The sequence below is a fragment of the Nelusetta ayraudi genome, unplaced genomic scaffold, assembly GCF_046127955.1.
Source record: "Nelusetta ayraudi isolate G7.1 ecotype Tasmania unplaced genomic scaffold, CSIRO-AGI_Nayr_v1 ptg000011l, whole genome shotgun sequence".
In the NCBI taxonomy this organism is placed as follows: domain Eukaryota; kingdom Metazoa; phylum Chordata; class Actinopteri; order Tetraodontiformes; family Monacanthidae; genus Nelusetta; species Nelusetta ayraudi.
In genome coordinates this window covers 12690198-12715504 of record NW_027466061.1, presented here as the reverse complement: position 1 = coordinate 12715504, position 25307 = coordinate 12690198, and the positions used below count along the sequence as shown (strand labels likewise).

Below are 25307 nucleotides of genomic sequence, written 5' to 3'. Positions count from 1 at the left end.
TTTTTTTTAATAACTTATGTAAACTTTAATTTACTTCTTGTCTTTACAGGGGGACAGGAAATCAGTTACATATAATCACCAATAGCAACCTCAAAGGGGAGTTGAAGCCCTGTGTGGCTCAAATCAGGTTTGGAGTAAAAAGCAGGAGAGAGCAGCTCAGCTGACACATTCCTCCTCAGGCAGTCTGGTGAGTATATCCACTCCGTCAGATGTGATGACAACTGTGTGCTCAAACTGGGCCGACCTGCATGGAAGCACAACATTGACATGGTTTGATTCTGCAAGCCAAAACCATAAAAACACCAGACTGTATATAGCTAAAAGCGCAGCAAACATGTAACAGCATATACATACTGTATATATTGGTTGTTCACCGCCCACCTTTTATCATCTGCAGACACGGCGGTCCACTTGTCCCCCAGTATTCTGAAGTCTACTGACCCCTCCATCAATATGGGCTCTGAAGTCAAGAGGAAAACATCAGCACTTGTCTCTGTGTCGGCTTAATGTAAAGAGCTTTGAGGGTAACTCACCTATCGTGAATGACATCCCCTCATCCATCGTCATGTCATTGTCATTAGCTGTCATTAACAAAAAAAAATATTCTTGGGTCCAACGGCCAAAGATACCACAGAGGAAGAATTATAGATTTGCATGCACAAAGTCAGAAGATCAGCAGACTAGAACCCACCGTGGTGCCAGATCTCTGGATGACAGTGGAAGTGGGAGCCAATTCCATGCCCAATAAAATAAGGACACACCTGGAAGCCACTGGCCTGCGCTATCTCACTGTCAGCGATAATAGAAATTAGCACTGTAAAAATATTTTAAAAAATGCCTGTGATCACCAATGACAAGAACGTACTGAGAGTGTGTACCTGATGGTGTTCCCTATTACACACAGCTTTGCTTGTGGCTTGCATGCAGCGATGGCTTCATCCCGACAACGTCTGGCAGTTTCCACCAAGCGCCGGCCGACCTCATCCACCTCGCCGATCAAGAAAGTTTCTGATGTGTCACCATGGTAACCATCCAAATACACCTATTACGGAGAAATTCAACGTCAGGAATGGGAGGAGTGCCTCGACACATTTCTTTTGTAGCTACTGTTTTTATCTGCTAAAACATACAGTGACGTCGATGTTGATGATGTCTCCGTCTTGAAGTGGTCGGCTGCAGCAAACAAATATAATTTTTGATCACACTATTTCAAACTGGGGGAAATATTTTCTGAGTGTCAAGGGATTCTTGGCCCATACCTGTCAGGTATGCCGTGACAGATCACGTTGTTCACAGATGTGCACACTGATTTCGGGAAGCCCCCGTATCTAAGCGGGGATGGGTACGCGTTGTGCATGATTGTCTCCTGGTGCACGATGAAATCTATTTCATCTGTTGTCATACCAACCTGGAAAGTCATGGGTTGGAACTGTTAGTCCGGGTCTCCGCAGCCACACAAACACAGGGGTCAGGGCTTACCACCTACCCTTAGACTTCGTCCAGCGAGTAGCAGGACATGCCTTGCGAGCTGACATGCTCTGGCAAGACCTTCGATCTGCTCTTGGTCTTTAATTTCTATGTAATCTGGCCACACTGGAACACGACTACGACCTACATAGTCAGGTCGCACAATATGCTAAGGAGAGAAAAAAAAACAACAGAAAGGTTTTTTGTAATTGAGGTGTTAGAAATGTGCATTGGATTGTGTACTGCCACAACATGATATACTGACACAAAATCAAGTTTTTTGTTTAAAAAACAAACAAACATAACCATATTGAATGTATACAAAGGTAGGGAACTCGTTATTATCACCTACTCTAAAGCGTTTGGTAAAAACTGGCACTGACAGACCAACTGACTAGAGGCGCTGTACCTTGGGCACTGCATAGGAGGGTCTGACAGTAGCAGGGCGAACTACATTATGGGATATTTTCCACTTTCTCCAGAAAAATTGCCGATGCTGCTGACAGTGGAGGGCTGTTGAGGGACTGCAGCCTCTGACACAGTGGACCTTCCCGAGGAAACCATAGAGTCCTGGGGAAAATAATAAAGAAAAGAACCCTGTGATAATTGATCTGCTACTGTAAAGTATTGAGAAACACTGGAACTTTTACATAGTGCCTACTATTTTATACGGTGCAATGCAAGATACAGAACACACAACAGTTAAAGAGCCAGGGTTGGACAGGTACCATTTCATCTAGTGGTAAGAAGGCATACTACAAACACACATGTAGTATTGTAATTATCAGCCACTTACATCTGGGACATGACACCATGATGTTAACGACTGTTTAATTTGTCAGATTTGTGTCATTTATGATAAAGGTTTCACATGACATTTGATCTTGACTCTTTAATTCACAAGCAGTGGTGTCAGGGTTAACTCAAGAACTCAATGGTACAGAGCTCCATGGTCTGGCCTAAAGTTGAAATGTGTCAAAACATGTGGGACAGCTCGATTTGTAAACATTATCAACACACAGAACAGCGGCTTATTTGTAGCTACTATGTCATGCATTCAATTTACGTTCAATTAATTGATATTATTATGATTTTACAAACGTTACACACTGAGCCTGTCACGGAACAGAACCTTTCGAACGTTCTATCCTGATTAGAACGATTAGAAACAACTGTGTTCGTGCTGTCGTCACGATGTGACGTCAGGGTGTTTAAAAAAAAAACTAAACAAAACAAAAAACAAGCGCTGGCACCGGTGTTGTTACAGTGGCTCGAGGAAAAACATGCCGCAAAGTTAATTAAGATGTCGTTATGTTTGAGCCGCTGTGTATTTAAAAACGCTTCATTCAAAAAGCCACAAAACACTTTCAAGTAGAACTAGCACGCTAAAATTATAAGCGCATACCCCGAAACGGAACGATTCTCTTTTTCAGCGAGTAATTGTTCTGTATCTGTTCCGAGTTGAATTCGTTTCTCTTACTATGTAACGTGAGCTTTAATTAGTCCTTGTCTAGTAACTCCGTACCCGTTTTGGTTAGAAGTCCTGCACAAGCGGGGGCCGCCATCTTTGTTGCCCGTCATGTGTCGCTAGGGTAGTCACGTGACACAAACTATATTTTTCCAATGACCTCTGTCTGCAAGAAATGTTATACTCATCCCTCTATACCTTCAGAACAGCGATGAAGCTGTGGTGGCCGTTAATAAAATGTTGAGTTGTTATGTTATAATAATAATAAATTAGCATGCTTTGCTCCAGATTGTTAACAGGAGTTGCTGTAACTGTGTCGCCATCTAGTGGCAGGGGAAGTCCAGTCGACTCAGTGCAGTAGAGCGAAATGTTCTTTCAGTTTATTAAAAAAAAAAAAGAAAGAAAAGAAAGAAAAGAAAAGAAAAGAAAGAAAATCACGTTATATCAAATAATGTATTTTAATTTTTGCATAACATCTCCACCAAAAAGTTCTGTCCCTTGTTTGAATTTCCTCTTCCACCTGAGGCCAGCCACCGTGGTCAGGATGTTTGAGAGCAGGGCCTCACCAGTCTGCCCACTTGCCAGTGTGTCTCAGTCCATGCATGGAAAGAGGATTCATGTGACAGACATTATCTTCATCATTTCAATTACATTTAGGCTGTACGCCAATAAATTACAAGCCTAGTCAACCTTTCACGTTGGTGCCACACCTTGTTGAAGATGCTGGGACGCCTTTTCATAGATGTAGACAATCCCTTTTGTGTTAATGTCCTCTGGTTTGTCATCTGTCAGGACTGTAATTCGACAGTCGTCCGCCTTGATGATGCTCTGGCTGCGAAACAGGTATGTCCAGAAATGTCCTGTGTTGTAACAAATGACTGAGGACAGTCGGTAGAGCAGCTTTTCATCGTCACTTGATGTAATATGTATAGTCTCACATGATGGCACTGAGTTTTGAAGGATTGATCCATCGGGCAATCTTCGAGGCAGATAAAGGGTCAATACGTCAGCACAGTTGAATGAATGCTTGACCAACAATGTGGAACCGCAAGTGGAACACCGATGTTCATTTTGCCTCTCGCAGTAACCACGGCTTAAAAGGGAGGAGACTGATTCACTTGTGACACATGGTGGCGGTAAAAAACAAATGCTGCCGAGGCGTGACGACTCAACCGTGGTGGAGTCACAGAATTCACACCTGCTCTTTTGGTCAACCTGAATGGCCGTCCCCACGCCACACTTGTCCAACCAGACCAGGAAAGGAGCTAAAAACTCAAGCACATCGTTGCTCTCCAAGAGACGCAGAATCCTTCTCTCACCACTTAATTCGAACAAGGCCATATAGATCTCTCTTGTGCTGAAAACTCTTCCGGGGTTGCTGAGTGCTTTTAAAAACATTCTTGCAGTAGTTGGTGTACTTGAGAATTCTGCCAGAGCGTTGGGGGATTTGTACCTTAGCCTTTGCTGCACCACAGTAAGGTTTAGCGCAGAATGAAATGTTGCATTCAGCCAGCAGTTATTGAACTTGTTGGGGAATCTGCAGATGAGATTGCAGACTATTTTGGAGAAGCGGAACTTTGCAATGTCAACGCGGCTCAGAGACAAAGCGTTGCTCGTTGCTGAATCATTCGGAGGCCGTTCAGTGAAATCAGCAGGTTCTGAGTTCTGGGAAGTTTTCGGCGCATCTTCCATCTCATCTGAAAAAATCATCCTTCGACTTTTGCTGAACAGAGAACTCACAACATAGCCCAGTGTAAGCATGACGCTGTGAGTTTACTTTAGTCTGACATTAAAATATCATCTTCTTTCAAATTTATAGTTCAGATTAGGCCTGATCAAAAATCCTAATTGAAAGTTGAACTTTTTCTCCTTCTTAGTCCCAAGCAAGTGTTGCGGTCAACCCAATTTAACGATCTTTGGGATCAAAGACAATGCTTACCTCAGATAAAAGTCAGAGGTTAGCTTTTATGACACCAAGTGGATCTGTCCATGGGTGTGAATGAACCGTATAGAATAAAGAGGGAAGATGGTGCTAAAGGGCAGGTCTATGTCCTGACCCAAGCAACGCAAAGCTTTGCATGCCAGCTGCTGTGAAAGCTCATCAAACAATGCAATGCTTATACTGTTAAACCTCACCAAAGACAACATGGGTGGTAATGATGAGGCGGTTTGGATACCACCTGGCCATAGACCCTGTGAAAGAAACAAAACAATAAGAGTTCTGCAAAGAAACTAACAAGATCATGGGGAAGTGATCGATCCTTTTCTAGATTCTCTGCTTGTCATTGGTAGCAAAAATTATGTCTTTCGGGATTTTGAAGGGAACATAAGTCAAGTCTATGGCCTAAGAAAAAACCTTTGCTGAGACGGAACCACCTGTACCACTGTCCAATGACTAATTTAGACAACCCTTTGCAGCACGCTAAAAACCTCTGGAAAAAAGTGTATAAGCGTGTCTTTTCCCAGGATAATGGCATTATAGAGAAGGAACAAAAGGATCCAGTTAAAAATCCTCAACACAGAGAGCGCCACCATGAGAGCCCAGAAACACCAGAGGTTGGATGGCTTCAAGATGAATGCGGTGAATTCACAGACAGGACTGGATTTGGAGATGTAAGAGGAAATCAGCTTTATTGTCTTGCCCACACACAACATGGAACAACGGCGTAACTTGTTGACCTTTGCACTTTTGAAATCCTTTTTGAGTTGAAAAAGCCTGTGTTTGGTTGCTGCAGACATCATCCAGTTATCAGATGGCTGCCAGTTCTGTCTCTACAACATGTCATGTCACCGAAGATGCTTGATTTCAAAATGAGTATCGCCCTTTGTGACATCACAAACAACTATTTATCTGGCCTTGTCTCTTCACACACCCTCTAGAAAGTGGAATTTACATTTTAAATAATTGCCATCTATTCACATAATTATTGTTTTAGAACTTTGAATAATCACCAACACCTCCCAAAAGACTAATCTTTACCCAAAATAAATTTTAAAAAAAATCCCTGAGCATAGTTTAGTGTGATATTTGAGTAATAGGGGTATTTTGAAAAAGGAACACATTTTTACTTGATTTAATTTAAAGAATGTACACAAAGGAAAGTAACGTGTCGGTAGGGTGTCCATATTGTTCTGAACTCATTCCCTCAGCATATGCAAATAGGACGCCCTGACGTATAAGTGACGCAATCTCACTCGCGTGAGACCGGATCGGACAGGTCAGCTTCCGGTTTTGATACTTGTCCCGCCCACCTCTCCGTAAATTAGTTTTTTGTGTTTGCTTTCCTCAAAAGCCCTAGCTCCATGGAGAAAGCTTGTGGGACATCGTTTGTTAAATACCGTAGTTCCATATATTCTCACCCCGTTTACTCCGGAAAATCCATTTTGTTCGCAACCATAACGAAGTCACCCTCATTTAATATCACGAGATCTCTTAAAGAAAAGTGGACATCTTCTGAGCTTCACTCCACTTTACACAATACATACTCCATCATTATACGAGGTTTGGGGCTAAAGCAGAAAACCTGTTAGTAGCAACCGGTTTGTTCATCCGAAGAAACGGTCGCCACAGCAGAGGTGAAACCCCTGAATGGAAGTGGAGCTAATTAGTGCGGTGGGGTCGGCCGTCCCAGCAAAGCCCCGTGAAGCACGCCTTTTCCACACATTTTCAGTGAAGTAGTGAAGACTGTCGTTAACCGCCTTCCCGGTTGCTCAGCGTGCATTTAGGAGACACGGTGGCGTTTTCACTTCCGACCCCTTCACGCCAGAGTGACGCTGCGCACTGTTCGACGTGCATACACACTGGCTCACCCGCCGCTCGCTCACTCGCCCACTCGCTTTGCTCACTCGCTGCGTGTGACGTCAAAACCAGCATGGCGGTCAAGGTGACTTCGGCATCGCTCTCTTTGCCTTATTAACGCTTTTCTCAAAACATGCGTGCATGTCTTCCGCCCCTAGCCGCGCGTGGAAGCGATGCGTGGCCGGCGCCGCGGTCCCGTGGCGGGCTGCAGTGTCTGTGGCGCGGGACCGTAGCATCCTTCAGCTAGCCGCCGCCCTGGCAGGCTGGCCTTGGATCAGACGTCCAACGCAAGCTCGCAGCTAGCCGTGGGAAAGCGAAACGGTCCCCGCATCACTCTGATGCTTAGATTCGGGGCTGAAAATACTAAACGAGCCAACTGTCGCTGTTATTGCGTCGTTTAGCGCCGTCTCGCTCCTCTCTCATGCATAGGCGTGACGTGTTGGGTTTGTGTCCTTGCGTGCCGTGTCTTGTCTGCTAGCTTGCTGCTACTCAATTGTAACCTTTATTTTTTTTAAGCTCCCCGTGTGTCAAACTGCTCCGATTGTCTGGCCAATTGTTCCAATTGGTGCAGCTTGTTGTCGGGGGGCTCTACTTTGTCAGGGGCGACACCTGACGTATTTTTCAAGGAGGCTCGAATGTAAAGTTGTTTACTTCTGTAGCTTGGTGTGTTAAGTACGCCTTGTCATTATCCCCAGGTCTACACCAAAAGCAATAGGCGTTGTGTTTTGATCTGGTCAAACTTAATGCTTCCCTCATTGCCATGCCAGAGTCTTCAACTTCTTTGCGGCGTGTCTCTGTAGGTGCAATCTACCAAACGTGGGGACCCCAGTGAGTTGAAAACAATCTTCCAGAAGGTAAGTTTGACACCGAACCAAATATAAAAAGTTTATTGGTCACATTCATTTTCTACTCAACTGTGCGTGTATGTTATGTGGTGGTCCGCCAGAAACAGCTGTAACTGAGGAACAGATGAATCAGGACTTCTTCCTTGGGTTAGAGCTTGAATGTTTGTCATGGGGTTTAAGTTACCGCATTATCCACAGTGTAAGCTGGTGTAGATGGAGGGCTTACTTCCAAACAGGGAAGTGTGTAAGAACTGTTTCTTTATTGTTTGCCTTGCAAAAGAAAAGTCTAAAATTGCTTAGGTTCCGTTGGTTTTTAATCTCTTGATAGCCAAGTAGGCGCAGCATTGGACTTTAACATATAGGCTTAAGGTTTAAATTCCAATTCAATCACTAGCCTTTTACTATCTCAGAAATGCTGAAATTAAACTTTATTGGAATCTTGTCACACCCTCTGTTGTCTATTTAAAAAAAAAAAGTCAGTATGAAGGCAATTGCATGTCAAAGATACTGAAGTGTGTGTGTGTGTGTGTGTGTGTGTGTGTGTGTGTGTGTGTGTGTGTGTGTGTGTGTGTGTGTGTGTGTGTGTGTGTGTGTGTGTGAACGATGTGGACGACTGACCGCAGTGGAATTGGTTAACCTTCACCTTCTCCCACTGGCTCCTTGCACACCATGTGTGTGTTGCCAGTGTGCTGCTATGCCCCGGTCAAATAGTGATGCATCAGTGAATATGATCTGGTGTCATTCTGGCACAGCTTCAAGACCGGTCTGTCTTGAAGAGCAGGGGAAAGCTTTAGGTAGTTTATTAACTAACAGTCTATAAAACTAATAACCTCATGTTATGTTATTGTTCCAGGGACTAACGTGGAATATTATGTCAAACTTACATGACCAATTGTTTGTTTTCAGTTGCAGAAATGTACTGTTTCAACTAGGAGCCTGCTACGGCTGTTGTTGTAGTCTTTTGCTTGTGTCCCTCTCTCAGTATGCCAGCGTAGCAGACAAAGATGGGGAGAGGTTCATGACCCCGAGTGACTTTGTCCAGCGGTATCTGGGACTGCACACTCAGATCCACCACAACCCCAAAACTGTGCAGCTCATCGCCGCCGTCGCTGACACCACAAAGGACGGGTGCGTGTTTTCACAAGAACACACTCACATTCGTCTTATCACCACTTACCAATACATCACAGATACATGTCAGATACGATAAGATAAGTGAATGACTGTTTCCCCGTAGTAGTAGTAGTAGTAGTGTGTTAGGTAATGTGTGTACATACTGCAGCAGGGTCAGGTGACTCTGTGTCTAAATCTGTCCAGACTTTAGACCCAAACATGCTTTTTACCCAGCTATTCCTAATTTTAGCTTCAGTCTCACCTTTCAGTTTGCATGAAAAGATTTCAGGTGTAGAAACTGCTACCTGCAGCCACAGGAAAAATCGGATTGGTATATGCTTTTGGCTTGTAAGAATTAGTTTATTCTTCTTCTAAAGAAATGTTTCTGCATTTAAAAAAAAAAAATCCTGCCACACAGCATTTTCAGGCTGCATTTAACAAGTGACTGAGCAAAATGTGGAGAAAAGCCAGCTCACAACTGGTCTTTTCAGTTCAGTAGTAGTAGTAACTAAAGCATTTTAAACATCAGTTTATATTACATTGAGATGATTTTGTAACAAAACTGAATCTTAAATAAAAACTCAAGTCATTAAATTTAGAAAATGTTTTCTGAGAAATGTTGTGCATCTAAAGATGAGTTCCTTGAATGCAGGTTGCGTCATATTTTGCAGAGAACTTTCTGCCAGCAAAGATTTGCTGCCAGCATAAATGTATTATTTTCACTCTTGTCGCCTCTAGATTATGATCCACTCATTTGGATGGCTTTCACTTGTGAAAGACTGGAGCACACGTTTTTTATGTCACATATGCTTGTGTAATGTGTTCTCTACATTGGAATCATCTTCTTCTTTACTGCCTTTGTTTGGGTGAACTATGTCAATTTTATTTTTCTCTGTCGTATTTACTTCCACAGGCTGATCTCATTCCAGGAGTTCCTCGCCTTTGAATCGGTATTGTGCGCCCCCGATGCGCTCTTCATCGTCGCGTTTCAGCTGTTTGACAAGACTGGAACTGGAACCATTTCCTTTGGTACGGACTAATGTGTGCACTCTACGTTTCTGCACCATCACAAGCAAACAACAGGAAAACCCAATATAAACTCAGTATTGTAATGGAAATCTTCTTTTTTCTCTGTTGCGCTTGTGGTGCAGAAAATCCACTCCTATTATGTTTGCATACTAATTTAGGTGCTGAAGTTCACACAGCTGAAGAAAATATCCCATTATGACATTGTTAATCTCATTAGTGCTACTAAGTCATTACGCATGCACGGACTTGCATAATCTCTGCAAAGCATCGTTTAGTTTTGCCTTCCCATGCCTGCTTTTCTTCTTACGTCACATGAGCTGTTAATGACGTCAGTTGTTTTCCTGTTTTTCACAATTTTTTTGATGTCTTTCCCCTTTTGTGCTGCAGAGAATGTGCGGGATATCTTCAGCCAGACCACAGTGCACCACCACATCCCCTTCAACTGGGACTGCGAGTTCATCCGCTTGCACTTTGGCCTCGACAACAAGAAACACCTCAACTATCTGGAGTTCACCCAGTTCCTTCAGGTATGCTGCCGCCGCACGCAGCACCCTCTACATTGGCACGTTGTCCTTCACCCACTATTTTTAGACTCGGTGTCATGTTGTGTCTTTCAGGAGCTGCAGCTGGAACATGCACGTCAGGCGTTCGCCCAGAAGGACAAGGGGAAGAATGGCGTCATCTATGCGCTGGACTTCAGTGACATTATGGCCACCATAAGGCACCACATGCTCACTCCGTTTGTGGAGGAGAACCTGGTCTCTGTGAGTGCAGCTTTGACTTAATGGTTGATTGAAGGATGGTTGAATTAGTCTGTGCGACAATCTTAAAAATCACGCACAAAGTAATTGTTGTACCCCCCAAAAACACTTAATTAGTGGCTGTACTGTCATTACGTCAGTGGTATTATGTAGTAAATCTCATGAGCTCCACTTCAAGCTCAGTCCCAGCTAATTTCAGTCAGGATTCCCTGTACCTCAAAAATCTGGCTAATGAGGATGTGAATGTGATGGTCTGTACCAACAGCATCTTTGAAAAAGAAAAAAAAAAGCCTTTGTTACATCATTTGCTTGTCCTCTGCCAGGCTGCAGGTGGCAGCACTTCTCACCTGGTCAGCTTCTCGTACTTCAACGCTTTCAACTCCCTCCTGAACAACATGGAGCTGATCCGCAAGATCTACAGCACACTGGCTGGCACGCGAAAGGACACTCTCGTCACCAAAGGTGCAAAAACTTGGCAACATCACTTCCATGTTTGTTATACCATCATTACCGATGACGGTATTATAAATGTCAAGGTCACTTCAAAAACATGTCAATTCAGTTTTAATACTGATGCCTCATTGTTTTGTTGAATCATGTCATCAGTTTTCCATTCGTCTCTGTTTATCAGTAGACCAACGTAGATTTAAACTGTATCTTGAGTAATCCAATTGGCCTGCATGTGTTGTGTGGTAAATCTAGTTTAACATGTTTTGCTTTCTAGAGGAGTTTGTTCATGCCGCCAACAAGTTTGGTCAGATCACTCCGATGGAAATCGACATCCTATACCAGCTTTCAGGCCTGCACTCTCCCTCTGGGTATGTAATCACTCAGCCGCTACCTTAAAGCCACTTGGACACAAATCGTTTACTTGATCTATCTTGAAATCTCTGCTTTCGCAATATTTTGGTCCTTATAACTGTGTGTGTGTGTGTGTGTGTGTGTGTGTGTGTGTGTGTGTGTGTGTGTGTGTGTGTGTGTGTGTGTGTGTGTGTGTGTGTGTGTGTGTGTGTGTGTGTGTGTGTGTGTAAGGCGCCTGAACATGACTGACATTGAGCGGATAGCTCCTCTGGAGGAAGCCAGTATGCCCTATCACCTGGCTGAAACCCAAAAGCAGGTAAATTGTAAATTCGCTGCTGCAAAACCAGTTGTGTGATTGGAATTCAGTCACTTCACCCTGTCACTGTCATGTGTTGATTTCCTTCTGATCAGACTCATGGGGACAGCGCCAGGCCTCTGTGGCTCCAGGCTGCAGAGTCGGCCTACAGGTTCACCCTGGGCGCCATTGCTGGAGGTAGACCTCCCCTCTCCCCCCCATTCCCTCCATCCAGACCAGCCATGTCCTGCAGAAAAATTCTGTTGACTCTTTATCTGATTTAGTTTGGGCTGCTTTGTGTTTCCATAGCAACGGGAGCGACGGCCGTGTACCCCATCGACCTGGTGAAGACTCGTATGCAGAACCAGAGGTCCACGGGGTCCTTCGTGGGGGAGCTGATGTACAAGAACAGCTTTGACTGTGCAAAGAAGGTGCTTCGCTATGAGGGCTTCTTCGGCTTCTACAGAGGTAGGCTGGAGAGTCGGCGCCCCCGTGTGGCGCAGTTATAGTTGCCCTGATTTAGCCACAGCTGTGTTGAATTGTTGGATGGTTTGCTTTGCATCTTCATTATTTCCTTGCAAAACATCTTAAAATAAATAATAAAAATGAAGCCTTCACTCAACACTCATGTTCTCCACAGGTCTGGTTCCTCAGCTCATCGGTGTGGCCCCCGAGAAGGCCATCAAACTCACAGTGAGTCTCTCCCCACCACCATGTATAATATTGCTTGGAATCGTGTAATTTGAAATGTTGAAATTATTGATGTCGTCAGACTGTGTTTCTGGTCTCATGCCTGCTGTGTTTTTTTTTGTCCAACAGGTGAACGACTTTGTTCGAGACAAGTTCACCGGGAAAGACAACAGCATCCCTTTCATTGCTGAGGTTATGGCTGGTGGATGTGTAAGTAGTAGGTCCCCAAAAAGCCCCTGTATGTGTTAATTAAATTCAAGGGAACTTTAGATGCAAAGACGGTTGCATGTTTCGCTTGAGGGTCCAGTATTATGGAAAATAGATTTTTGCCAGTGTTTTGTCATAATCTGTAGCCTGTTGTCAGTCAACTCCTCAGAAAAGAGCGAATCCACACTCTACCTCATTTGCTTGTTGTACTTTTTTAGAAAGCATGTGCTGCAATTCACAGTTCTGGGAATGTGCCCTTTGTGATGTCACAAAGTAAATTTATACCTCTTTGGGGGGTTAAATATGGAATGAGGTTTGTTGGATAGTTGAGGTTCAGGCTGTTGCACTGAAGTCCAGGTTGGAAAATTATAATGAGTTGCATGGTTGAATGTTATCAGAAATACTGAAACAAACTCTGTTTGCTGACTGTCCAGGCTGGAGGCTCTCAGGTGATCTTCACCAACCCACTGGAGATTGTGAAGATCCGCCTGCAGGTGGCAGGAGAGATCACCACCGGGCCCAGAGTCAGTGCTCTCAGCGTGGTCCGTGACCTGGGCTTCTTTGGCCTCTACAAGGTGGGCTCCAGGAAGGACTTGTTTTGGTGCCCTGACTCACTCTTTCACGTCTCGCACGTGTCTCACTGCCCTCCTCGTGTCCTTCCAGGGAGCTAAAGCCTGTTTCCTGAGGGACATCCCTTTCTCTGCCATCTATTTCCCCGCGTACGCCCACCTCAAGACCAGCTTTGCCGACGAGCACGGCCAGCTGGGAGCCCTACAGCTTCTCACTGCTGGAGCCATCGCAGGTAACCTGGAGTGATGGTCAGAATTGGATGCAGGGCAAAGCAGCCAAAGCGGTCCTCACTGCCTTCTTTCTCTCTTTGACGCACCGATGAATCTGTTGCTGACGGGTCGGCCTGTGTTTGTCTGTGTTTCCCAGGTATCCCTGCAGCCTCCCTCGTGACACCCGCCGACGTCATCAAGACGCGTCTGCAAGTGGCAGCGAGGGCGGGGCAGACCACCTACACGGGCGTCATCGATTGCTTCAGGAAGATCATGAGAGAGGAGGGCTTCCAAGCCTTGTGGAAGGGAGCCGGAGGTGCGTGTTGTTCGCTGCACACGGAGCGACTCCTCCACTCTTTCTGCTCACACATTCTCCTCAATCCCTTTTTCCCTCTTCCCCTCCAGCTCGTATGTGCCGGTCGTCCCCACAGTTTGGTGTGACTCTGGTGACCTACGAGCTCCTCCAGCGATGGTTCTATGTTGACTTTGGGGGACAGTAAGTAGTGGTTTAAATTGTCTTGGTGAACGGAGGTTCTTGTGTTCCAGACACCACTGGGGGCTTCACTGGAGACATACCGTATTTTTTGGACTATAAGTCGCATCTGTCAAAAAACGCGTCACAAAGAAGAAAAAAACATAAGTTGCACTTTTTGGGAAATTTAATATTTAATTTGTATGCCTTTACATATTTAATATGGAAAGGCAAGTTATAATAATAATAACAATAATAATGCAGCGATTCTTTAAATAAACCATACGATGCCTTTGATATACTGTTTTGATGTTTGGAAATCATATTCTGCCTGTAATCGGCAGAATGTGATTGTGTTCAGTCTGTCTCAGTTGTCTTTATAAGTTGGTGTTTAAATTTGAAATCTTCAGTGGAGTAATAGGAGTAGCGGATACTGGCAAACAAGCCTAGAGCGCCCTGTCGCGACTGTCGGTGTGAAAACTACTGTAAATAATTTAATATTAGTCCCATCTGAGTATAAGTCGCATGACCAGCCAAACTATGAAAAAATGGTGCGACTTATAGTCTGGAAATTTGTGTAAATATTACTAAAGTGCATTTGCAGAATGGCTGCCAGGAAAACAACTGTCCCTCTCCCCCTGCAGTCGTCCCTCTGGATCTGAGCCCACCCCCAACTCTCGCATCTCAGAGCTTCCCCCCATCAACGCCGACCACGTGGGCGGCTTCCGCCTGGCCGCGGCCACCTTCGCCGGGGTGGAGAACAAATTTGGCCTCCACCTTCCCAAGTTCAAATCCTCGGGCGTGGCCTCCATTCATCACCCGGAGCCGCCGGCCGCCGCCGCCGCGCCAGCTCAGGCCCAGTAGAGGGTCTGACGCTGCACATCATTCTTCCATCCTCCTCCTCCTCCTTCACCAGGAGCCAGTCACTCAGATAGATACACAGTTGAGTCACGCTCCACAAACGATGGGGCCTTTTAACATTAAGGACAACCAACGCCAGCCCGTTGCCCTCCCTCCCTCCCTCCCCGGGGCGAGGGTCCACCCCGCTGGTAGGCTGGCCCATGATGGTGCTGGAGAGCTGGCTGTTGCCACGGCGACAGGTGCAGCCCGCTGCACTTCTGTGTTGTATCTTCAGTGGCTGCGGGCTCCTGGCGGCTCCGCCTCTCGCATTCTTTTCTTTAACATTTGTTCGAAACAAAGCCGCAACACTCCTCCTTATCTCTCGCTCATGAGTAGCCGATAAGCTGATGTGATTTTTATTTTGTATTTCGTCTTGCACTCAGTGTGAGTAGGACTTCTCTTATTGGACGTCGGGCATAGAAAAAAAGCATTAGATTGACAAGGCACAGTGCACGTGGCTCAGAATTGGCCCTCACGCTGTGCGATACTGTACATATTGTATGACTGTACCGAGATGGCACGCCGACAGGAAGCAGCGGTGGCAATGTTACAACCTAAAGCTCTGTAACATGTGGTCTCACTATACAGTAACTGTAATGTTATGGCAACATGGGGCCTTTGGTCTCCGAGAACCTCTCTTACTGATGTACAGAACATTTCAGTTGTGTGTTTTCTTGATTAAAAGCAAGAATCATAAGGAGAAAATTAGGTATTAATAAATTAAATATATCTGAATTCCGTCATTGTATTTTATTGAAATAAATCATCCATATGGTTTTAACCAGATGTCTTTTGAGTTTTATTCAAATGGAAAAAGTGCAACCGCGGACTAGAACAGGGACGGCAACAGGAACTATACATTACAATTATGTTCTGCAGAAGGTTGATCATCATGTTCTGTCAAACAGGGATGCTACAGTGCAGTTTTAAGCTATATGTGTCAAGAAAAGGTTCTTTGTTCTGAAACTAGCTTGATTAGGTTACATTCCTGCATATGGAAAAAGTTAGAAATGTAAAGAGGGCAACAACTTTAAATGAAAAACAACAGCTTTAAATGTAGATTAAAATCCTCATCAAGAGGATTGAATTATGATGCAGCTTATTTTTTAATTTTACACCAGTTCAGAGTATAAAACAATAACCTTTGGTACTGAAAAAGAAAAATAACATTTCATCACCGTATTAGTGTTGATAAATCCAAGGCAAGTGGAGAAATGGATTCTGCCTGGTTGAATACTTGTTTGGTGCTAGTTTTGATGATGCGCTATTCTAGCTCTTAATACAAAGCGGCACATTTTTTTCCTAATTTTCTTTTAAACAATACACAAAAAATAATTAAATAAATGCAAACGCCAGAATAAATATTAAATATAGTAGCAGTTAAAAGCAAGGATGGTCCGCCTCCGCACGGAGCAGAGTGGCTGTTGGTCATTAGGTTTTAGTCTCTTAAGTGCTGCTGAGGACGAGTAGCATCTCTTAGCGATGTCAGCCTTTTCTGTTTCCTTTTTTCACACACTGTTGCCCTCAATGTGGACAAGTGTGTTGAAAGTACGAGTAAAAACACTCACGGTAATAAAAAGGTGCGTTTACAAAGGTTTGCATATTAAAAAAAATGTCAACTTGGTTGAGGCCTCAGGAGAGAAGCAGTCGTTCTTGGAGCCCTGAGGATTTGATCAAAGCTGGAAGTTGAGAGTGAACAGCCACCACAAACACTGAAGACCACGTCCTGGTGTCCCTCTGCAATTACGCCTCAAACCACTAGGGGCAACTGTGGCTTGGATGGCTACAGCTGTTTTGACATTCGGTGCTACTACATGCTATGTGCTCTCTGAATCGTTTCAAGTGGCAAATTGAGAGCCGTCTAAAAGCTGCTGAGAAGCTGTTTTCTCTGTCACTTCCAACTCTGCAAATCTCCTCAGGCCAGTTTGTGTTGCACAGGGCGGATAAAAGCAGGAAGCCGGCGTTGAGTGTAGTGTGCTGAGTGGGTCTTCAGTCGCTGTTGTGCCATCAGACGTTGGCCAGCTCCTCGGCCTCGTCTCGGTTCTCGTTGATCTCGGCCAGCGTCCTGACGAAGCGCGTCCATTCGTCCGCCTTGGGTACGCAGATTTGCTGCGGAAAGACGACGGTGTTCAACGTACGCAGCGACGGCTCAATATCTGGATGCGGACGTACCATTGACCCGAGTTTGACTAAAGGAGCAGTTGGTCCCAAAGAAAAATAGCCAAAGCGTCTGAGAGAAGAACTCACCTCGCCGACGTCGAAGACCTGTACCTGGCCCTCCGAGTCCCCGGTGGCGATCTCCTTGCCAGTGTGGGACCATCTGACACGGTTCAGCGCTGCAGCTCCGTCCACAAACACACTGGCAGTGGGAACCTGAGACACACAACAGAGCAGGAAAACTGAACAGTGGTCACATTTACTCATTTTATAACTGACAGTTGTAGAAAAAATACACGCAGACAGAAATTGTTCTTTCCGCTGCTGGTCCGTGTACAGACAATAATAATCAGCCACTTGACCTGGATGGTCTGGACTCTGAGCCTGCGCCTACCTCTGTGTCGTTGTTCAGGTTCCACAGGTCGAGGCGGCCGGCGAGGTCCACACAGGCAAACAGCGCCGGGTGTGTCGGAGACCACATGGAATCGTAGACGTAATCACAGCTGTCCTCGAAGGAGTACAGGGGGCGGGTGCTCTGCAGAGCGGCAGAGGTGGAGTCATTTAGTGTTCCGGGTCCCAACTCATGCAAAACAACGATAATCTTACAATAATCTGTGTCTGTAGCCTGTCGGCCAACTCTGCAGGAGTGACAAAAGTCTGTCCTGCACTTCTTTAGCTCCGCCTTTCAGAGCGTGCATGCACAAACACACGGCTCTGAACATCAGGCCTCTGTGATGTCACAAAGGGCACTGATACTTCTCCCAGATGAGTGACATCACTCTCAGCCAGGTGTTGGTTCCGTCCTCACGTAGCTGCTTTGTTTCTTTTTGGTGTCCAAATGCACGAAAGGTCCATCATAGCAGAAAGCTTGTGTGAGGGGGTTTAAACAGAGGGCTAGATACACTAAAATACACCTAGGTCAGGGGTCGGCAACCCGTGGCTGCGGGGTTGCATACAGCTCTCTAGCCCCCTGATGCAGCTCACTGTGGCTTTGGGAAATAAATGATGAGTATTTAATTAAAATCTATTTTCATTTAGTTTGTTAATTTAAAAAAAAATGTAATTCTTAATGTGAAGGTTATGGTGATCTTGTAAAATCTAAGCATAACATGTTGAAATGGTTTGTCACTCTTAATATGCGTCACAACCGCCGATGTTCGACACCTGTCTTGAAGTAGACAAACTATGGAGAACTCAGTGTCTGAAGGAAACAGAATGTTTAATGCTGTGATTTCCATGTGAAAAGGACTTTGTGGCTCAAAATGTTCTCTTTTCAGTGGGAAATATGTGTGTCAATCGATAGTCAAGATGTGTGTGTGTGTGTGTGTGTGTGTGTGTGTGTGTGTGTCCTGGCGCACCTTGGTGCTCCAGAGTTTCACCGTCCAGTCAAAGGAGGAGGAGATGAAGAGGTGGGAGAAGTCCACGGGCCCTCCGGCGCTGTGGCAGCTCAGGCCAGTGACTGGACCATGATGGCCCTCGAACACCTCGGTGATGCCCGCCTTACTGCAACACACGGCAACACAAAGGACTTTCTATTATTTTTTTGCATCTGTTAGAAATAACACCAGCTGTTTTTTTTTTTTGTTATTACCTTAGCGTGCTGAATTGACCCAATGTTACAACAGCACGACCTTCAACCTTCTTCAACCACAAGTTTGTTTAGTCAGCAGTTTCAGAGAGCACTTAGTTCCTCTTACTGTGGCTTTTTTTCAAAATTAGAATAGCAGAAGCTGTTATGTCTGCAAAAGAGCATTAACAGCCTCTCAACGCGCTCCTCCTGCAGCGGCGGAGGAGCTTTTGCAACTTTAGCGGCCGCAGAAATACGCTGCTGGCAGATGACTCACCTGCCGTGGCGACAGGCCGTGTAGACGGAGCCGTCCTCGCTCCCCACCACAAAGTTGTTTACGTCGCCCAGCGGAAACGCCATGGAGGTGACGGCCACCGCTTTGCTCTGCTTGAACACCAGCTCCAGGCTGTCCTGCAGGGGCGGAGAAACGGCCGAGTCAGACTCTCCGTCCACACGAGGCGCCGTCATCTGGCCGAGTGCCACGCACCTGCGGCTGAGAGAGCATGTCCAGACTCCAGGAGCACATCTTCCCATCGGTGGAGATGCTGATCAGGTTGTTGGCGTTCTGAGTTCCAACCACGTTCACGCAGTAGACGGGGTGCTGAGGGCAGCGGGAGAGCGGGGATGAAGACACCGAGACACAACATGCTGTGCAGAGACGCAGAGGCGCCGACTCTCTTACTGTGTGCGCCGCTGCGGACAGCGGGGTTCTCTGCACGGGGGTGCGCTTGTTGCTTCTGTTGTCCCACAGGACGATCTGGCCCGAGTACGTCCCACCGACCACCAGGTTGGGGTGAAACTTTGCAAAGCTGGCGGACATCACCTCTGACTGCAGCAGCAGAAGAGTTATTTGTACGCTGTGCATCGCAGACTGGTGCCGTTCTGCTGGTCTTCTCTCCGTACCTGGCAGTGGAAGATGTACTCGGGCGTCCCCTTCTTGTACTTCATGTTCCAGACCAGAGCCACGCCGTCGGGCTCGTGAGGAGCGTCCTCGTTGTTGTTGTACGAGGCCACCAGGAGCTCCGGATACTGCGGCGAGACACGGCAGCCGGTTGGAAGGGAAGTGGAGAGGCGGCGTGATGGAAAATGAAAGGTGAAGATGAGGAGAGGAGCACCTGTGGGGACCAGTCCAGGCAGGTCACAACTCTGTTCTTCGTCCAGCGCTCATCCGAAAACTGTCTGATCTGCACCAGCTTCGCTCCGGCCTGCAAGTCACTGGGAGGGAAATCAAAAACGTTTGAAAATATATATATATATTAAAAAAAAATGACTGTGTGTCTGTTGTGATGATCCTCACCCTTCTTTGTCCTCCAGATCTTTGCCGCTGTAGTCGAAGCAGACGTCCACCTGCTCGGCCAGAGCTCTCTCCACAATCCTGCTGCCTCGCTCGAAAAACGACACAAACTCCTCCGAGTGCAGGACCTGCAGCTTCTCTTCTTCCGTCAGCTCCTTCGGAGTGTCTATACACACATGATGTAAGAGGAGAAAACAATGAAATTCTTCACACAAAAAACCCACTCCTGCTCTCGTTTGAGAGTTTTGCAGTGAGGCGTTTCTGCTCTTACCCTCCTCCTGCTGTTCATCCTGCTCGTCTTTCTCCTCATGAGCGTCCTCCACTGGTGGAGGAGCAGCGGTGTCTTCATCCTCCTCTTCTTCTGAGAAGATACACACACGGCACCGGTTCTACTCGGCTATATAGTATAGGTTGAGGAAACATGACGTCAGCGTCAGTGCGTGTCTTACCTGCTTTTTGCTCAGTGTGCGTCACCACTTCAGTGGGCGTCTGAGTCTCCTTGGAATAGGAAACCATCTCCCTCGGGACAAAGTCCACCTGGGTCACTTTGGACATGCCCAGCCTCACAGCTCCACGTCTACACACACACACACACACACACACACACACACACACACACACACACACACACACACACACACACACACACACACACACACACACACACACACACACAGTCAGTGGAGAAAATTAGAGAGCACACACACAGGTTTCTGGCAACAAAAAAAAATAAGTTTCATATAGAGACATTAAAAAGGAAAACAGAAATAGTACTGACACATTTGGACAAATCTAAGATGAGAGCACAATAAACCCAATAGAAGCTGAAGGACGAGCTGAAGGAGAGAGGAGGAGCAGTACCCTATGAGCTCAGAGTCGGAGTGGAGTTGCAGAGTAGACGGGTCAGGATCCCAATGCAAAGTCCTGATACAGCCAAACCACCAGGCGGTGTTAGTGAGAGAACAAAACAGAACAGGACAAAACAGGACAGGACAGACAGACAGACAGACAGACAGACAGGAGGAAAACAAGGAGATGGAACCAAACGGAGGAGACGAAAGGCCAAAGGTGAGCGCCGTGAGTGAGCACCGTGAGAAGATGTTAAAGGTGGAGGAGAGGCAGAGGCAGAGAGACAGACAGAGGAGAAGAACGGAGAGAGTTAATAAAGAACCATCAGCGTGCTGGACACAGAGGACATACTTCAGAAAATCAATGTGTATGCTAAACACACACATACACACACACACACACATGCAGGTAATTTAACAAACATTAAAAGAAACACAGCTAACTTAACCAGCCACACACGCACACACATGCACGCACGCACACACACACCTTGGTCCTGCGTTGCCGTCCCCAGAATCTTGGCTTCCTGCATCGCTGCCCACTGATTTGTTGGAGGGAGACATGGGGGCGGGGACTAAGTAGTGAAACAGACATGTATCTTCTGTTACTATCCTCAGGGGGTGAGCTGCCGAGCGCACGTGTGTTGGTGTCAGAGCCAGTCGACGCGTGGGTGATGGAGTGAGTGTGCCAGTGACCAGTAGGGGAGGAAATGAGGTGATGAGGGAGTGAGAGAGTGAGTGAGTGAGTGAGTGAGTGAGTTTGCATGCAGTCGGGGAGGGGGGGCGAGACACAAAGACACGGACAAGGGAGAGAAAGAGGGAGAGAAAGAGGGAGAGAAAGAGAAGAGAGAATGAAAATAAATGGCAGGCAGGTTCAGGAGTCATGCACAGACAGTTATACCACATGTTCAGGTGCTGAGTAAGGTGGGGACGACGTGGCAGTGATGGACACCAAGCTGGACAGCACAATTAGAGGTTACGTTTAGACACACACACACACACATACACACGCACATACACACGCACGCACGCGCACAGCAAATCCATCAGCAGACACGAGCAGGAAGTCCAGAGAGAGATGGAGGACAAGTAAAGGTGGGCGGTGAGCACAGGAACCTGCTGCCGCCGCAAGTTTACCGTGAGGGATGTCCGGAGTGATGCCCACACTCTGCAGCAGAGCCTCCGCCTCCCTCCTCTTCCTCTCCAGGTCAGAATCTTCATGACCCACTGAGGAGCCACCGCCAGTCTCCACCCCACCCCCGCGCTTGGAGTCCCCCTAAAGGTGGCAAAAAAAAACAAATATTAAAACCACCTACATATGCTTGTTTCTCATACCACACTCAGAGTTATAGTTAAAAAAAAAAACATCTGTTTATCCCTCTGACTTGAGGGACTCTCGTTTCTCTCGTGAGAGGCCAGAGACACGTTATTGTCAGCGGAAAGAGGAGCCTTTCATAACCAGGGACCTTAGAAAACAAGGTTATCGAGTCAAGAGGCAGCAAACTCACATCCTTCTTTTTCTTCTCCTCTTCTTTTCTCTTCTTCTCCTCTCGAATCTGGGCGATTCGCTGCTTCTTCCTCTCGAGCTCCGCCTTCAGCTCACTCTTGTCAGACATGCTGGGGTGACAAACAGACTGAGATTCAGTGGAGGGGCCGCTGGTTGGTGGAGTAAAGCAGATGGTCTAACAAGACAAATTTGAGGGAAACTTATTTACCTACAGTATTTGATCAAACTGAGCTTGTAGGTGTACTGATAAAATCACAGCTTTTTATGTTAATTATCTTCCCCTCTTCAAGGAGAGCTCATCTTTCAACTTTCAAAAAAAGAAAAAAACTCGAGGAACTGAGTGAGAAGTGCAAATTCAAGAGCAGCAAAGTTACTTATATAAAAAACTATAACATACCCAAATTATTATTTTTTTTTCCACACTGTGTTTCCCTTGCAACTTCTTATAAAGTGCAGTCTCTTTCTGCTGGAGCTGAACTAGCCTGAGTGTTCTGGATCAGCAGCAGCTTCAGTAGTAGCCCTGGGCCTGTCATTCTGAGAACATGTGAACACCAATCAGCTGCTCAAAACAATATTCTCCTTGTTCGGTTTTCTACTTCATGCCACGGCTCTCCATCGCCGACAGAGAGGGTGTTCTATCACAGAGATATGAGGGAAATAACTGCAAGAGTTTGGCAGTTTGGAAGTTATGACCTACGTATGACACACTTATAACAGTCCCTCTAAAAGCACAAGCATACATGGGATGCCAGCACCGTGCATGATTTATAAAATAGCCAGTTGGCGCAGTATATACACAAACAACAATAAACTCGTTAAACCCGGTCGTAGTGTGAATACATGTGTATCCAATATGACTCTTTCCACCGCTGTCATTAAAACTGCTACTGAAGGATTAAAACGCGCCCCTTATTATCCTTCCCTTACGTTTTGAAAACGTTGAAGCATTATAAAAGCTGCCGACGATGTAAGCCATTTATATAATCTCCTTAGCCACAACACTGTCTGCTAGCCTAGCCTTGCTAGCATGCTAATCTCCGCGACACCGGCGGGCCTCCTGTTACAGCAGGCGAGGAGCAGCAGCATCGCCAACCAACGCCCGAACACTTTTTTTTTCTCCCCGCAGACGCATCAACAATAAGTGCCCCGCCAGCGGAACCGCACGACGGTAAACCCTTGTCAATGTCTGAAATCAGTACCTGCTATCGGAGGCTGACTGCGAGCGCACAGACGACAGTAGGATCCAGTTTTGTGTGCGTTGACGCCGGGCTGGAGTGATGATGATGGGAGAGGCTGATGATGATGCTGGAAGGGAGGCAACCACAGTGGAAGCGCTTCCCTTCGTCTTCCTCGGCGCTTCGCCGTGCAGTCATCGAAATGGAGCATTACCGCCATCTACTGGCCTGATTATTTTTACATTAACTTTTATGTACAGCAGATTCCAAAACACGGGATCAGGTGTTAACATCCTTTGTGCACGCACATGCAAAGTTCATTGGTGAACACTAAGCATAAAAAAAACAAAAAAAACAACAACAAAAAGCTGGTTGAAATTCTGGGATGCATCTTCAGTAGTATTCCTTCAGATCCTGGGGTGTTTCGGCCTTTCAAAACTATACACCCACACTGAAGGCGGCCAGCTCCAGGGTGATCAAACCTGAGCTTGCATCCCATGCCCAATTAACAGGAAAAGCTTCCTTTTAGGCTTTGCCTTTTGGAGCCCAGCAGGGATCCTTCCTTTTTCAGTCAGAGCCTTTGGCTGCTTTTTTCCGCTGCTTCTAATGCAGCTTTGATGGCTGAACGCTGGCTCTGGCCCCTGAATCCCAGGTCCCTCAGTAATTTGGCAGTTGATGTTGCCACGAAACCTCTGCACCACTGGGCGGATTTCTGTGTTCCAGCCACGATGTTGAGCTTCAGCAGCTAGATTGGCATATTGCAGGTATTTCCGCTCTTTTGCCTCATCCACTGCCTCTTCCCAAGGCACGGTGAGCTCAATGATGTAAACCTTCTTTAGGGAGGGGGACCAGAGCACTAAATCAGGTCTTAAGCTGGTGATGGCAATCTCTGGAGGGAAAACAAGCTGCCGTCCAAGATCCGCCAGCAGTTTCCAGTCGCGAGCTAAGCACAGCTGGCCTCTCTCCGATGGTGTGGAGCTGCCCCTGATTACCTTAGCCCCCTCCCGGACAAACGCAGCCTCCCATGGGTGGTTGGAAACTGGCGGTGGTTGGGAATTTTTGGTAGTGCGCTTGCCCTCCAGGGAGGATGCAAGGGCCTTTGATACTTGGTTGTGACGCGAAGTGTACCGCCCTTGGCCGAGGCTGGTTTTGCACCCTGTGAGAATGTGCCTGAGGGAAGCTGGCATGGCGCACAGGGCACAACCCACTGCTGGAGACTGGTTGGTGTCAGAAGGACATCGCATGTAGCTCTGATCAAAAAGCTGAGGCGCCTTGCCTCCATTGCCCATACGTCCTTCCAGCTGAACTTCCTCCTCTCTACACCTTCCCATCGTGTCCACCGCCCCTGCTTGCCAAGGGACACCGCCTTGGCCCACCTCACAGCCTCCTCCTGACGGCGTACTTCCTCCACCACCATCTTCCTCCGCTGTGGAGCGTAGGCCTTAGCCCAAGCTGGATGGCTAGGTGTAAGTCCAAGGCCTCCCCTTCCTTGCTGAACATGTCCCACAATGTCAGCCTGCCTGAGGGCTGATATTGCCTCCTCCACTGCTGTTGCTGGTCTCCATTTGCATCCAGTTGCCAAGATTGGGGTATTCTTCCTCACCACCAAGTCTTTGGACTTGTTCAGCGTCATTTGGAGTTGTGTTTTTGCACACTTAAATTCCTCCGTGAGACTGGTGAGGGGCAGCTTGAGGAACCCATCTCCATAGAGGCCAATGGTGGTAAGGCAGCGTGGAACCCCGGGCCACTTTTTGATATATGCAGTGACTCCTCTTTCCAGCTTCTCCACTGTTGAGATGGGGACCTTATACACTGCGAGGGGCCACAACATCCGGGGTAACAACCCAAATTGTAGGCACTAGGTCTTCAAGTGGCCAGGCAGATGGGTTTTATCAATCGATTGTAGGCCTTTGATGATGTCTTTGCCCCTCGGGCTTGCGTCATGGCACCTTCCAAGACTTTTGACTGGCTGCTCAGCTATCGTGGGGATTGGGTCATCTCCAATGAACAGTACTTAAAATCAAAATAGAAAATGAAAATATTGCCTTTTTTCAACAAAGGTTTAAGAGAACTTCATGTCTACTTTAAACCAGGTTCTGTGACTTTATTTCCAAAACATTCTGCCTGCCATTT

At 46.6% G+C, this 25307-nt stretch overlaps 3 protein-coding genes across 12 annotated transcripts; 1 reads left to right on the top strand and 2 right to left on the bottom strand.

The window, feature by feature from the left end:
• metap1d (methionyl aminopeptidase type 1D (mitochondrial)) lies at window positions 1-3113 on the bottom strand. Its single transcript, XM_076021110.1, has 10 exons — window positions 2993-3113; window positions 1877-2037; window positions 1487-1636; window positions 1260-1408; window positions 1131-1173; window positions 879-1042; window positions 692-789; window positions 534-581; window positions 382-460; window positions 1-244 (listed from the first exon to the last, which is right to left on the bottom strand). The coding sequence occupies exons 1-10, from the start codon at window positions 3030-3032 to the stop codon at window positions 157-159; spliced, it is 1020 nt and encodes a 339-aa protein (XP_075877225.1). The 5' UTR covers window positions 3033-3113; the 3' UTR covers window positions 1-156.
• A 3553-nt stretch (window positions 3114-6666) lies between these two features.
• On the top strand, window positions 6667-15407 carry LOC142885020 (electrogenic aspartate/glutamate antiporter SLC25A12, mitochondrial-like). Its single transcript, XM_076021098.1, has 18 exons — window positions 6667-6819; window positions 7535-7588; window positions 8562-8707; window positions 9606-9721; window positions 10109-10248; window positions 10339-10485; window positions 10806-10944; window positions 11207-11300; window positions 11515-11599; window positions 11695-11776; window positions 11888-12046; window positions 12219-12271; window positions 12398-12478; window positions 12910-13050; window positions 13139-13277; window positions 13412-13570; window positions 13660-13750; window positions 14371-15407. Exons 1-18 carry the CDS (start codon window positions 6808-6810, stop codon window positions 14588-14590), a joined length of 2058 nt encoding a protein of 685 aa, XP_075877213.1. The 5' UTR covers window positions 6667-6807; the 3' UTR covers window positions 14591-15407.
• LOC142885023 (dynein, cytoplasmic 1, intermediate chain 2a-like) lies at window positions 15399-23357 on the bottom strand. 10 transcript variants are annotated; one of them, XM_076021099.1, is made up of 17 exons: window positions 23199-23357; window positions 22001-22109; window positions 21630-21768; window positions 20983-21118; window positions 20506-20568; window positions 20094-20221; window positions 19916-20005; window positions 19648-19810; window positions 19466-19565; window positions 19254-19379; window positions 19033-19179; window positions 18838-18951; window positions 18628-18761; window positions 18142-18286; window positions 17178-17318; window positions 16874-16999; window positions 15399-16735 (listed from the first exon to the last, which is right to left on the bottom strand). In XM_076021099.1, the coding sequence occupies exons 2-17, from the start codon at window positions 22106-22108 to the stop codon at window positions 16634-16636; spliced, it is 1962 nt and encodes a 653-aa protein (XP_075877214.1). In that variant the 5' UTR covers window position 22109; window positions 23199-23357; the 3' UTR covers window positions 15399-16633. The 10 variants fall into 10 exon arrangements, with proteins under 10 accessions (XP_075877214.1, XP_075877215.1, XP_075877216.1 ...); XM_076021100.1 differs by having other exon boundaries at window positions 19916-20002; XM_076021101.1 differs by having other exon boundaries at window positions 20983-21067.
• Window positions 23358-25307: the final 1950 nt, after the last annotated feature.